The following is a 14,211-nucleotide window of genomic DNA, read 5'->3' as shown; positions in this document are numbered from 1 at the left end:
CCCAGCAATCCTACAACCAGTAACCCAGCCCAGGAGGAGAAAGGAGATTCTGACAGTCAGAGGGATGCTGCCAAGTTCATTCTTCATGGCGTCAGGGCTTTGCTGAAGGGGAAGCATTAAATCCCCTCTGGAAACAAGTGGAAACTTTGTCACCTCCAACCACACGTTCTAAACCGGCCATCATCACCATGATTCTCTTTCCAACTTTACATCAACTGGTTCCCAGTTCCAGTCCCTTTGTGACCCACATCCTGTGACGTCCTCTCCTGTCCTCTAATTTCCAAATCAAGGCTAATTAAATGAGCTGCATTCCTCACAAAGTGGTTCAGGCATACTTAATTCTATTTCATGTGATGAGATGGAAAGAAGGGAGAAGTCACCTTAATCCTTTTAGAACAGGCAGGATTTGAAATAAACCCAAACATACATACATATACAATAATAATTTTGAGCTAGCAAGAGTAAAAATTATCTTAACAACCATATACACACAAAATACATATGCAGAGACAAAAATCTACCACAGTTCTGTTCAACTATCAGTTTTAAAGTTAACCACTATAATGTCCCTTCCTTTATTATAAAATGGTCCCTTATTGCAATGGTAAGACCTCGGGGGTATTATAGACAAAGCAAGGACTAGACACTGGGAAATCACATAGTTTCTGCCCGGAAAATAACAGGTTGGTAAGTCTCCAATGGGAAACTCCTAGTTACCCTGGGGTATATGAGCATCAGGGTGAGATAAAGCCCAAATTCATCTGTAGGCCTGGGTCACAATGAGCTAAAGGAAAAATGAAGGTGCTTAGTGACAAAAAGAACAGGTAAAATTCTGGAGGGAATAGAACCAGACCTAAAGCATATAATCCATAAACATATCTCCCTTGCTACCCAACGAGTCCTCAAAATCCATCATTAAACACAAGTAACAACACCAACATACACGTAACCTCAGGAACACTTCTGCCCAGTTGCCATTCTACAGGAAGGCTCAGGACAGGACCCTATCTTGCCCAGTGTCTCTCTTCAATTAATGCATCTCATAATGCCTTCCTCACCAAAGAATACGCTCCCAGCACCCAAAACAAGAATTCCCAGCACATTCAGACACTTGCGAACAACAGCTGTGGTCAATCATTGCATCAATGCATATCTAACAAATGAAAGGTAAAAAAAAAAAGAAGATGATTTTAAAAATTTCAACATATGGCCCACTTTCAAGGAGCCAATATCAACAAGTAGATTTTCTTACAGCCATTAAAACAAAAAAGAACCCGTGTGATGGTGCACAAAATGCCCAAATCAGGCGGTATGCAAATCCAAACTCCCAGGACTCAACTCACCCAGTCTGACAGGCCACCATCAGTGAGCCTCAGAGAACACGGGGGAGAGGCTGGGGAAGAGGCAGCCTCCTGCGGTGCTGCTGGGAGGGAGCCGCTAACAGTCTCTACACAGAAGAGCGTGCAGGGTCTGGAAACGAAAACGAGAGCTACCTATGACCCTGCATCAAACGCTTAAGAAAATATCAGGGGAAAACCAAAATTCAAAAAGAAACATGCTCTAAAGCTGCTGAGGCCCACAGCTGCAACAGCAAAAACCTGGAAACAAAACAAAAGCAAACAAAGCGTCCATCGAGAATGAGGAACTGCTGCATGTCCACCATGGGACACATCTCAGCCATGAAATGGAATGAACTAACACCAGTGGCGGCAACCTACATGGAGCTAGCTCTAAGCAGGATGAGAGGTAACTCAGAACAAAAGTACAGACATCACATGCTATCACTTAGGTGAAACTGTTAGTTGCTCAGTTGTGTCCGATTCTTTGCAGCCCCAGGCAAGAACACTGGAGTGGGTAGCCATTCCCTTCTCCAGAGGATCTTCCCAAGCCAGGGATTGAACCAACTCTATAGGTAGAATATAAAAATTAATATCAAGAAACCAGTTGACTCAAAAGTAACAGACTCACAAGACTAGAAAATAAAATTATATCTAACAAAGGGGAAAGATGCAGGAAAGAGACAAATTAGGAGGCTGAGATGAACAAACAGACTATTACTCATGAATACATAATCAGTGAGGAAATAGGTTTATGACAGGAACTCACTAGACTTTGTGGAGTAACAGCTATGGGAAGTAATGAGGATCTCTCTATGTATGTATATGTGTAAATGTAAAAGTTCTGTACACATACAGCACATTTATCATTTTATGTCTCTGTGACTCCAAGCAAAATGACACATTACCAAGAAGTGATGAGACCCAAGCATTGGGGTGTTGCATCTGGCACATTACAGGCTAATTTATACCCCACACCACAACTTCCACTGAAGCTCTGTTTGCAGAGGAAGTTGAGCTGGGCTGTGCAGAAATGCTGCTCCTTGTGGCCATCTTCTGCAACAGCAACTTAAAAGAAATGCAACAAGGCAAAAGGGGTGTTTGAGGAGGCCTTATAAACAGCTGGGAAAAAAGAGAAGCAAAAGGGAAAGGAGAAAAGGAAAGATATACTCATCTGAATGCAGAGTTCCAAAGAATAGCAAGATCCAATAAGAAAGCCTTCTCCACTGAACAATACAAAGAAATCGCAAAAAACAATAGTATGGGAAAGACTATAGAGATCGCTTCAAGAAAATTAGAGACATCAAGGGAACATTTCATGCAAGCTGAGCACAATAAAGGACAGAAACTTTATGGACCTAACAGAAGCAATAGATACTAAGAAGAGGTGGCAGGAATACACAGAACTGTAAAAAAAAAAAAAAAAAAAAAATGTGTCTTCATGACCTGGATAACCACAATGCTGTACTCACTCACCTAGAGACAGATATTCTGGAGCATGAAGTCAATTGTCCCTAGGAATAATACTACAAACAAATAGTGGAGTTGATGGAATTCCAGTTGAGCTATTTCAAAACCTAAAAGATGATACTGTTAAAGTGCTGTACTCAACATGCAAGCAAATCTGGGAAACTCAGCAGTGGTCAAAGGACTGGAAAAGTTCAGTTTTCATTCCAATCGCAAAAAAAGTGAAAGTGAAGTCGCTCAGACGTGTCCGACTCTTTGCGACCCCGTGGACTGTGGCCAATAGGCTCCTCCATCCATGGGATTCTCCAGGCAAGAATACTGGAGTGGGTTGCCATTTCCTTCTCCAGGGGATCTCCCCGACCCAGGGATCAAACCCAGGTTTCCCGCATTGCAGGCAGACGCTTTAACCTCTGAGCCACCAGGGAAACCCAATCCCAAAAAAAGGGAATGCCAAAGAATGTTCAAACTACCACAACAATTGCACTCATTTCACACGCTAGCAAGGTAATACTCAAAATCCTTCCATCCGAGATTCAACAATATGTGAACCAAAGACTTCCAGATGTACAACCTGGATTTACAAATGGCAGAGGAACAGATTTCAAATTGCCAACATTTCTTGGATCATAGTAAAAGCAAGGGATTCCAGAAAAACATCTACTTCTGCTTCACTGACTATGCTAAAACCTTTGACTGTGTGGATCACAACAAACTGTGGAAAATTCTTAAGGAGATGGGAATGCCAGACCACGTTACCTAACTCCTAAGAAACCTGTATGCAGGTCAAGAAGCAAGAGTTAGAATGGGAAATCGAACAACGGACTAGTTTTAAATTGAGAAAGTACTACATTCAAGGCTGTATACTGTCACCCTGCTTATTGAACTTCTACACAGAGTACATCATTTGAAATGTTAGGCTGGATAAAGTACAAGCTGAAATCAAGACTGTCAGGAAAAATACCAACAACCTCAGATATGCAGATGACACCACCCTTATGGCAGAAAGCAAAGGGTCACTAAAGATCCTCTTGATGAAGGTGAAAGAGTAGAGTGGAAAAAGCTGGCTTAAAACTCAACATTCAAAAAACTAAGATTATGGCATCTGGTCCCATCACTTCATGGCAAGTAGATGGGGCAAAATGGAAACAGTGACAGACTTTATTTTCTTAGGCTCCAAAATCACTGCAGATGGTGACCTGCCATGAAATTTAAAAATTCCTGCTCCTTGGAAGAAAGGCTACAATAAACCTAGACAGCATATCAAAAGGCAGGGATGTCACTTTGCCAACAAAGGTTTATACAGTCAAAGCTACGGATTTTTTAATCTAGTAATCATGTACAGATGTGAGAGTTGGACTATAAGGAAGGCTGAGCACCAAAGAATTGACGCTTTCCAACTCTGGTGCTGGAGAAGACTCTTGAGAGTCTCTTGGAAAGCAAGGAGATCACACCAGTCAATTCTAAAAAGGAAATCAACCCTGAAAAATCATTAGAAGGATTGAATCTGAAGCTCCAATACATGGCCACCTGATGTAAAGAGCCAACTCACCGAAAAAGACTCTGATGCTGGGAAAGATTGAGAGCAGGAGGAAAAGGGGGCAACAGAGGATGAGGTGGGCTAAATGGCATTATCGACACCATGGACACGAGTTTGAGAAAATTTCAGGTAACAGTGAAGGACAGGGAAGCCTAATGAGCCCAATCCCTGGGTGCAAAGAGTCGGACATGATTGAGCGACTCAGTTCAGTTCAGTCGCTCAGTCGTGTCTGACACTGCAACCCCAAGGACTGCAGCATACCAGGCTTCCCTGTCCATCACCAACTCCTGGAGCTTACTCGAACTCCTGTCCATCCAGTCAGTGATGCCATCCAACCATCTCATCCTCTGTCGTCTCCTTCTCCCCCACCTTCAATCTTCCCCAGCATCAGGGTCTTTTCAATGAGTCAGTTCTTTGCATCAGGTGGCCAAAGTACTAGAATTTCAGCTTCAGCATCAATCCTTCCAAGGAATATTCAGGACTGATTTCCTTTAGGATGGACTTGTTTGATCTCCTTGCAGTCCAAGAGACTCTCACGAGTCTTCTCCAACACCACAGTTCAAAAGCATCAATTCTTCGGTGCTCAGCTTTCTTTATAGTCCAACTCTCACATCCATACATGACTACTAGAAAAACCATAGCTTTGACTAGATGGACCTTTGTTGGCAAAGTAATGTCTCTGCTTTCTAATATGCTGTCTAGGTTGGTCATAACTTTTCTTTCAAGGAGCAAGCATGTTTGAATTTCATGGCTGCAATCACCATCTGCAGTGATTTTCAAGCCCCCCAAAATAAAGTCTGTCACTGTTTCCATTGTTTCCCCATCTATTTCCCATGAAATGATGGGACCGGATGCCATGATCTTAGTTTTCTGAATGTTGAGCTTTAAGCCAACTTTTTCACTCTCCTCTTTCACTTTCATCAAGAGGCTCTTTAGTTTCGCTTTGCTTTCTGCCATAAGGGTGGTATCATCTGCATATCTGAGGTTATTGATATTTCTCCCAGCAATGCTGATTCCAGCTTGCACTTCATCCAGCCCAGCATTTCGCATAATGTACGCTGCATAGAAGTTAAATAGCAGGGTGACAATATACAGCCTCGACACAGCCCTTTCCTGATTTGGAAGCAGTCTGTTGTTCCATGTACAGTTCTAACTGTTGCTTCTTGACCTGCACACAGATTTCTCATGAGGCAGGTCAGGTGGTCTGGTATTCCCATCTCTTCAAGAATTTTCCACAGTTGGTTCTGATCCACACAGTCAAAGGTTTTGGTGTAGTCAATAAAGCAGAAATAGATGTTTTCCTGTAACTCTCCCGCTTTTTCAATAATCCAACGGATGTTGGCAATTTGATCTCTGGTTTCTTTGCCTTTTAAAACCTGTGGTTAAGGGGACTAAGATTCACAAGGAGAGTTTGGCTGTAAGATACCTATTATAAAAATTTGCTGCAAGTAAATTTTCTTAAAAAAAAAAAAAAACAACTTTACAAAGGGCAGAATTTCATCAAGACAATAGCAAAAGGTAGATACTACTCATTATTTTCTTTAAAAAAGTACATGAACTAATGCAGACAATCACCAACTATAAGAGACACGCAAATCAAGATGACAGTGAGGCATCGCCTCACAGGATTCAGAAGAGCCAGCATCAAAATGTCTATAAACAAAAAATACTAGAGTGAAGGTGGATCAAAGGGGACCTTCTTATGTTGCCAGTGGTATAAACTGTCAAAGCCAAAATAGACCATAGAATGAAACTGTTTTTCAATGGGAAAAACAGAGTTGCCATACACATTCCAGCAGTCCCCTTCCTAAGAGGACCAGCAAAGACAACCACAATTTTAAAAGAAACTTGCACCCAAACGTGCACCACAGCACCACTTCCAAAAGCCAAGATCCAGAAGCAGGCAAAATGTTCAAAAACAGATGAATGCATAAAGAAGAAGTGGGATGTGTCCACAATGGCATAATACTTAGCTACGAAAAAGAATGAGACAATTCTAACTGCAATAATGTACATGGACCTTGTTGTAATCATACCGAGTGAAGAAGGTCAGAAAAAAAAAAAAAGACAAACACCATTATTGCTGAAATCATAGAATTGATGCCCATGAACCAAGTGAATAAACAGAAAAGACTCACAAAATTAGAAAACAAATTTAGGGTTACCCAAAATGGGGAAAATGGGGAAAAGTAACAATTAGGGGGTTGATATTAGGAAATCCACAAAAATACATATAAAACAGGTGATAAACAAGGACCCATTGTAGAGCAAGGGAGATCTACACAACTCTGTAACACCCCATGTACAAAACCAATACGTGATGAATAGACACATGTAGAACTGGCAAAGATTCTCTACACCTATATTAAACACAACATTTTAAAATAATTTATTCCATAAAAAATAAAAGCTATATTATAAAAAAAATAAATAAATAAGACACAAGCTTATGGGTGTTGTACTGGCACACTGCACAAAAATTTACAACCCGGGAACTTCCATTAAGATTCTGCTTTCTGTAGTAACTACCACCTGGCATGTAGAAACACTGCCGCCATGTGGCCATTTTCTGAAACAGCAACTTCAAAACCAATGCTCATGGGCACACAATATTCACAAGGGCAGCCAGGCTATGACATCTGCTATCACAAAATGGCCCGAAGAAGGTAATCAAAACAACTTCAACACATGGCCTACTTTCAAGGAGCCAATTTCAACAAGTCCGTTTTATTACCACCGTTAAAGAAAATAAAAAGAACACATGAAATTGTGCACACAAATGACTAGTTCTTAGAGACATGCAAAGCAAAACTACAATTGAGGGGTCGCCTCACCAAAGTCTGAATGGCCATCATCAAGGAGTCCTCAAAGAATCCACAGTGGAGATGGCCTGGAGAAAATGACACCCTCCTAGGGTGCAGGTGGGATGAGACTGTTAACAACACCTAGACAGAACAGTACACAGCTGTCTTTCCAAAAAAAAACTAAAGCTACCAATGATCCAATATTCCCTGGCTTAAGAGAATAACCCCAAAGAACCAGAAATCGAAAAGAAACATGCACCCAAAGCTGCAGTGGGGCACAGGTACCATAGCCAAGATCTGGAAACAAAGTGTCTATCAAGGAGAAAGAAATAAAGAGGAACCGCTACATGTCCACCACAGAACATGCATCAGAATGAAACAACACCAAAGGCAGCAACCTCCATGGACCTATGGATACTTCTAACCATGCTGAGAAAGGTAACTCAGCATAAAAAGACATATATCATATGATAAGACCTATAGGTGAAATCTAAAAATACCAAGAAACCAACTGACCAAACAGACTCACAGGAGTCGATAATAAAATTATTGTTAACAAATGGGAAAGATGCAGGGAAGGGATAAATAAGGAAGTAGTGATTAACAAATAGAAACAATTTCATGTAAGATATATAATTAACAAGGACATGGTACACCAAGAGAGGTCTACTCAACATTTCACAATAAGCTCCATGAGGAAATAATTTGAAGATCAATAGATATATGTATATATGGAAGTGTAAAAGACTGTGTACACAACACATAAAACACTGTATATATCAGTGCTACTCCAAGCAAAACTGTACATTAAACAGACAAAAAAAAAAAGACAAGTGAAAAGACACAAGCTTTGGGGTGTAGCCTCTGGCGCATTGTTGCTGCTGCTGCTAAGTCGCTTCAGTCGTGTCCGATTCTGTGCGACCCCATGGACTGCAGCCTACCAGGCTTCTCCGTCCCTGGGATTCTCCAGGCAAGAACACTGGAGTGGGTTGCCATTTCCTTCTCCAATGCATGAAAGCGGAAAGTGAAAGTGAAGTTGCTCAGTCGTGTCCGACCCTCAGCGACCCCATGGACTGCAGCCCACCAGGCTCCTCCATCCATGGGATTTTCCAGGCAACAGGACTGGAGTGGGGTGCCATTGCCTTCTCCGCCGGCGCTTTGTACTCTAATGTAAAACCCCAAACCAGGACTTCCCCTGAGGCTCTGTTTGCCACAGTAAGCAGAGCTGGGCGGCGAAGAAGTGCTGCCACCTTGTGTCTGCTTCCTGCAACAGCAACTTGAAAACTACGGCTTGCGGGACTTGGATTCACCAGAACGGCTGGGCTATAAAGATACTTGTCCTGAAAAATTTCCAGAGATAAGTATTCCAAAAGAAATCTTTTTAAAAAGGCTAGAGTTTCGTCAAGCAATAAGAAAAGGCAGATACTACTGACACTATTTTTTAAAAAGCACATGAAGTGATGCACAAAATCACTAATTATCAGAGACATGCAAACCAAGATTCCAAAGCAGGATCACCTTGCAGCAGTCAGAACGGCCATCACCAATGTCTACGAACAATAACTGCTAGAGTGAGGGTGGAGAAAAGGGGACCATTTTATATGCCAGTGGTATTTAAATGGTAACAGTCACAACAGACAACAGTATGAAATTGTCCTTAAAAGGCAAAAACAGAGCTACCATATATTTCAGAAGTCACACTCCTAAGAGTACATTCAAAGGCCACCAGAATTCTAAAAGAATCTTGCACCCAAAGTGCACCTTAGCACCATTTTCAATAGACAAGATTTTGGAAACAAGCAAAATCCAAGGATAGATGAACGCATATAGAAGAAGTGGTACATGCCCAAAATGGCATATTACTCAGTGATGAAAAAATGAGAAAATGCCAACTGCAGCCACATACACGGACCTAGACATAAAAAAAGACAAATTATACTTATCAGTGGCAGCTGAAAATTGATGGAAAAGCCCATGAACCAACTGATAAAAGAGAAACAGACTCACAAAATTAGAAAACCAAATTAGGATTACCAAAAGGGAAAGGTGGGGGCAGGAATGAGTTAAGAGCTTGTGTAACATTCCACAATAATATGTATAAAGTAGGCAATCAACAGGGACCTACAGTAGAGAAGGGAGGTCTACACACTCTGAGATAACCTATATGAGACAAGGAGCCAAAGTGAATAAATATATATATAGAACTGAAAAAGATTCTCTACACACACAAAAACAAAACATTTTTAAAACAACTTACTAAATTAAAAACTAAATTAATAAAAACAAAAGGTGATGAGACACAAGCGTATGGGTGTTTGTCCCGGCACTTGCCACCCTTATTCACCACTCAGGAGGACCACTTTCACTGAGGCTCTGCTTTCTGCAGTGAACAGAGTTGGGCATGAAGAAATCTTGCTCCCTTGTGGCCATTTTCCAAAACAGCAACTTTAAAACCAATTCTTGCATGCATGCATGCTAAGTTGATTAGGTCGTGTCCGACTCTGTGACTCTATGGATCAGAGCCCACCAGGCTCCTCTGTCCATGGGCTCTCCAGGAAAGAATACTGCAGGGGATTGCCATGCCCTCCTCCAGAGGATCTTCCCAACCCAGGGTCGAACCCATGTCTTACACTCCTGCACTGACAGGAGGGTTCTTTATCACTAGCACCACCAGGGAAGCCAAACCCAATGCTTAAACTCTGGCAATACACACAAGGACAGCAGAGCTATAAATGACATCAGCTGTCACTAAATGTCCCGAAGACATAATCGAAAAATTCAACACATGGGCCATTTTCAAGGAGCCAATTTCAACAAGTCAATTTATTACCACTTAAAAAAAAAAGCCACATGAAACGGTGCACAAACTCCAGGTTCTTAGAGACATGCCAATCAGAACTACAAAGAGGGCTCACCTTGCCCCAGACTGAATGGCCATCTTCAATGACTCTTCAAAGAATGCATGATAGAAAGGCCCTGAAGGAAAGGAAAGCCTCCGAAGGAGCCCATGGGATGAAACTGTTAATAACCCCTACACAGAACAATACGCAGGTGCCTGAAAGGAAAACTAAGCTCCCTATCAACCAGCAGTCAATGCCTAAGAGAATATCCAGGCAAAACCAGAATTCAAAAAGAAATATGCACCCAAATCTGCAGTGGACCACCAGTTACAATAGCTAAGATCTGGAAGCAAAGTGTCTGTCCAGATGAATGCATAAAGAGGAACTGCTACATGTCCACCAGGAGCATGACTTAGTCATGAAATAGAATGAAATAACAACAGCAGCAACCCACCTGGACCTAGTTCTAACCATGCTAAGAAGCGCAACTAAGAAGTAGAAGACAGATAACACTTATAGGTATAACCTAAAAATTAATACCAAGAAGCAATGGACCAAAGAGAAACAGACTCACAAAACTACACAATAATATTATCATTATACAAGGTGAAAGATACAGGGAAGGGATAAATAAGGAAGTTGGGATTAACAAATACAAACAATTTGTATAAAATACATAATTAACAAGGACACAGGTATACCAAGGGAGGTCTACTCAACATTCTGTAATAACCTCTATAAGAAAAAAATTTGCAGATCTATATATATATATATATGTGTGCAAATGTAAAACATTGTGTACACATACGACATATACACCACCATATATCAGTGTTACTCCAGGCAAAACTAAACATCAAACTGACAAAAAAAAAAAAGTAACGAGACCCAAGCTTTTGGAGTGTTGCTTCTGGTACATTGCAGTCTAATGTACAATCCCAACCAGGACTTCCACTGAGGCTGTTTGCCAGAGTACGCAGTATTGGCATCAAAGAAATGCTGGCACCTTGTGGCCACTTTCTGCAACAGCACCTTGAAAACTGTCCTTAAAGGGACTTAATAGTCACAAGGAGGATCAGGCTGTAAGATGCCTGTCCTCAAAAATTTCCCAGGAGTAACTATTAGAAAAGAAATCTTTACAAAGACAGAGTTTCATCCATACATATGAAATGGTAGACACGACTCACAATATTTGAGAAAGAAAATGAACATGAAATGATGCACATAATCAGGAATTATTAGAGACATGCAAATAAAGATTACATAAGGGAGCACCTCACAGCACTCAGAATGACGATCATCAAAATCCCTACAAACTAAAGGTCACGGTGGGGTCAGTGAAAAGGGGACCCTCTTAAATTGCCTGTGGTATGCAAATGGTAAGAGCCACAACAGAGCACAATATGGAACTGTCTTAAAAAGTTAAAAAGCGAGCTACCATACATTACAGCAGCATATGTGAACATCACTAGAATTCTAAAAGAATCTGGCACCCAAATCTGCATACAGCACCACTTCCAATAGCCACGACCTGGAAGCAACCAAGACGTCCTAACTGACTGACTGCAGAAAGAAAAAGTGGTGCGTGTCCACAATGGCACACTGCTCAGTCATGAAAGAACGACACGCTGCCAAGTGCAGCAACACGTGAGGATCTCTCAAATTATACTGAACGAAGTCAGTAGGGGAAAAAAGGACAAATAACGCTTACTGGCGGAAGCTTAAATTCACGCCCATAAACCAACTGACAAAAGAGAAACAGACTCACAAAATTAGAAAACAAAATTAGGGTTACAGCAGGGAAAGGTATCAATTAGAAGGTGTGGATTAACAAATCCACAATAATACAGATAAAACAGATAATCAACAAGGACCTGCTGTAGAGCAAGGGGGGCTGTCGATAAAGGACAGAAATGGTATGGCCCTAACAGAAGCAGAAGATATTAAGAAGAGATGGCAAGAATACACAGAAGAACTGTACAAAAAAGAGCTTCACGACCCAGATAATCACGATGGTGTGATCACTCACCTAGAGCCAGACATCCTGGAATGTGAAGTCAAGTGGGCCTTAGAAAGCATCACTACGAACAAAACTAGTGGAGGTGATAGAATTCCAGTTGAGCTATTCCAAATCCTGAAAGATGATGCTGTGAAAGTGCTGCACTCAATATGCCAGCAAATTTGGAAAACTCAGCAGTGGCCACAGGACTGGGAAAGGTCAGTTTTCATTCCAATCCCAAAGAAAGACAATGCCAAAGAATGCTCAAACTACCACACAATTGCACTTATCTCACATGCTAGTAAAGTAATGCTCAAAATTCTCCAAGCCAGGCTTCAGCAATATGTGAACCGTGAACTTCCTGATGTTCAAGCTGGTTTTAGAAAAGGCAGAGGAACCAGAGATCAAATTGCCAACATCCGCTGGATCATGGAAAAAGCAAGAGAGTTCCAGAAAAACATCTATTTCTGCTTTATTGACTATGCCAAAGCCTTTGACTGTGTGGATCACAATAAACTGTGGGAAATTCTTCAAGAGATGGGAATACCAGACCACCTGACCTGCCTCTTGAGAAACCTATATGCAGGTCAGGAAGCAACAGTTAGAACTGGTCATGGAACAACAGACTGGTTCCAAATAGTTTCCTATTTGAGTACGTCAAGGCTGTATCCTGTCACTCTGTTTACTTAACTTATATGCAGAGTACATCATGAGAAACGCTGGGCTGGAAGAAACACAAGCTGGAATCAAGATTGCCGGGAGAAATATCAATAACCTCAGATATGCAGATGACACCACCCTTATGGCAGAAAGTGAAGAGGAACTCAAAAGCCTCTTGATGAAAGTGAAAGTGGAGAGTGAAAAATCTGGCTTAAAACTCAGCATTCAAAAAATTAATAAGATCATGGTATCTGGTCCCATCATTTCATGGCAAATAGACAGGGAAACAATGGAAACAGTAACAGACTTTATTTTCTTGAGCCACAAAAAATCACTGTGGACAGTGACTGCCGCCATGAAATTAAATGATGCTTGCTCCTTGGAAGAAATGCTATGACAAACTTTGACAGAGTATTAAAAAGCAGAGACATCACTCTACCAACAAAGCTGCATATAGGCAAAGCTATAGTTTTTCCAGTAAGTCATATATGGATGTGAGAGTTGGGCCATAAAGAAAACTGAGTGCTGAAGAACTGATGCTTTCGAACTGTGCTTCTGTAGAGGTTCTTGAGTCCCTTGGACTGCAAGGAGATCCAACCAGTCAATCCCAAAGGGAATCAACCCTGAATATTCATTGGAAGGACTGATGCTGAACCTGAAACTCCATTACTCTGGCCACTTGACTCATTGGAAGAGTCCCTGATGCTGGGAAAGACTGAGGGTAGGAGAAGAAGGGGGCAACAGAGGATGAGATGGTTGGATGGCATCACCGACTTGATGGACATGAGTATGAGCAAACTCTGGAGACAGTGAAGGACAGGGAAGCCTGGGGTGCTGCAGTCCATGGGTCACAAAGAGCTGCACACAACTGAGCGACTGAGCTGATGGCTGGCGACATTTACAAGGACAGTAGAGCTGTAGATAACACCTGCTGTCACTAAATATCCTGAAGAAGGTGATCAAAACAAAAATTCCACATGTCCCACTTTCAAGGAGCCAATTTCAACAAGTCAATTTTATTACCAATCTTAAAAAAAAAAAAAAAAAAGAGCTCATGAAATGGGTGAACAAATTCACCAGTTGAAAGAGACATGCAAATCAAAACTACAACAATGGCATATCTCGCCACAGTACGAACGAGCATCATCAACGAGTCTTCAAACAATACATGGTGGAGAGGGCCTGGAGAAAAGGAAAGCCTCCAAGGTGCTGGTGGGATGAAACTGCAAACAGCCCCTAAACAGAACAGTACGCAGGTGCCTGAAAGGAAAACTAAGCTCCCCATGAACCAGCAGTCAATGCCTAAGAGAATATCCAGGCCAAATCAGAATTCAAAAAGAAATATGCACCAAATATGCAGTGCACTGCCAGTTACAACAGCTAAGATCTGGAAACAAACTGCCCATCCACATGAATGCATAAAGGGGAGCGGCTACACGTCCACCGGGAACATGACTCGGTCATGAAACAGAATGAAATAATACCAACTACAGCAACCCACATGGACCTAGCTCTAACCATGCTAGAGGGTTAGTAACTAAGAAGAAAAAGACTGAGAGCACTTATA

General features: G+C 41.5%; 1 protein-coding gene across 4 annotated transcripts in view; it reads right to left on the bottom strand.

Moving 5' to 3' along the window:
- The window catches only part of FIG4 (FIG4 phosphoinositide 5-phosphatase), a 169,327-nt gene that overhangs the window by 131,814 nt on the left and 23,302 nt on the right, over positions 1-14,211 (bottom strand). Inside the window, exon 1 of one of the 4 annotated variants that reach the window (XM_045161969.1) lies at positions 7,176-7,208. The exons of the other annotated variants lie outside the window; for them this stretch is intronic. Within the exon in view, the coding sequence (XP_045017904.1) occupies positions 7,176-7,196 (21 nt within the window). The 5' untranslated portion in view covers positions 7,197-7,208. Of the gene's footprint in view, positions 1-7,175; positions 7,209-14,211 lie in introns of those variants that run through there. 4 annotated transcript variants of the gene reach the window in all.

This window comes from Bubalus bubalis, chromosome 10, assembly GCF_019923935.1.
Source record: "Bubalus bubalis isolate 160015118507 breed Murrah chromosome 10, NDDB_SH_1, whole genome shotgun sequence".
NCBI classification, from domain to species: domain Eukaryota; kingdom Metazoa; phylum Chordata; class Mammalia; order Artiodactyla; family Bovidae; genus Bubalus; species Bubalus bubalis.
This window is presented reverse-complemented; position numbering and strand designations above follow the sequence as displayed.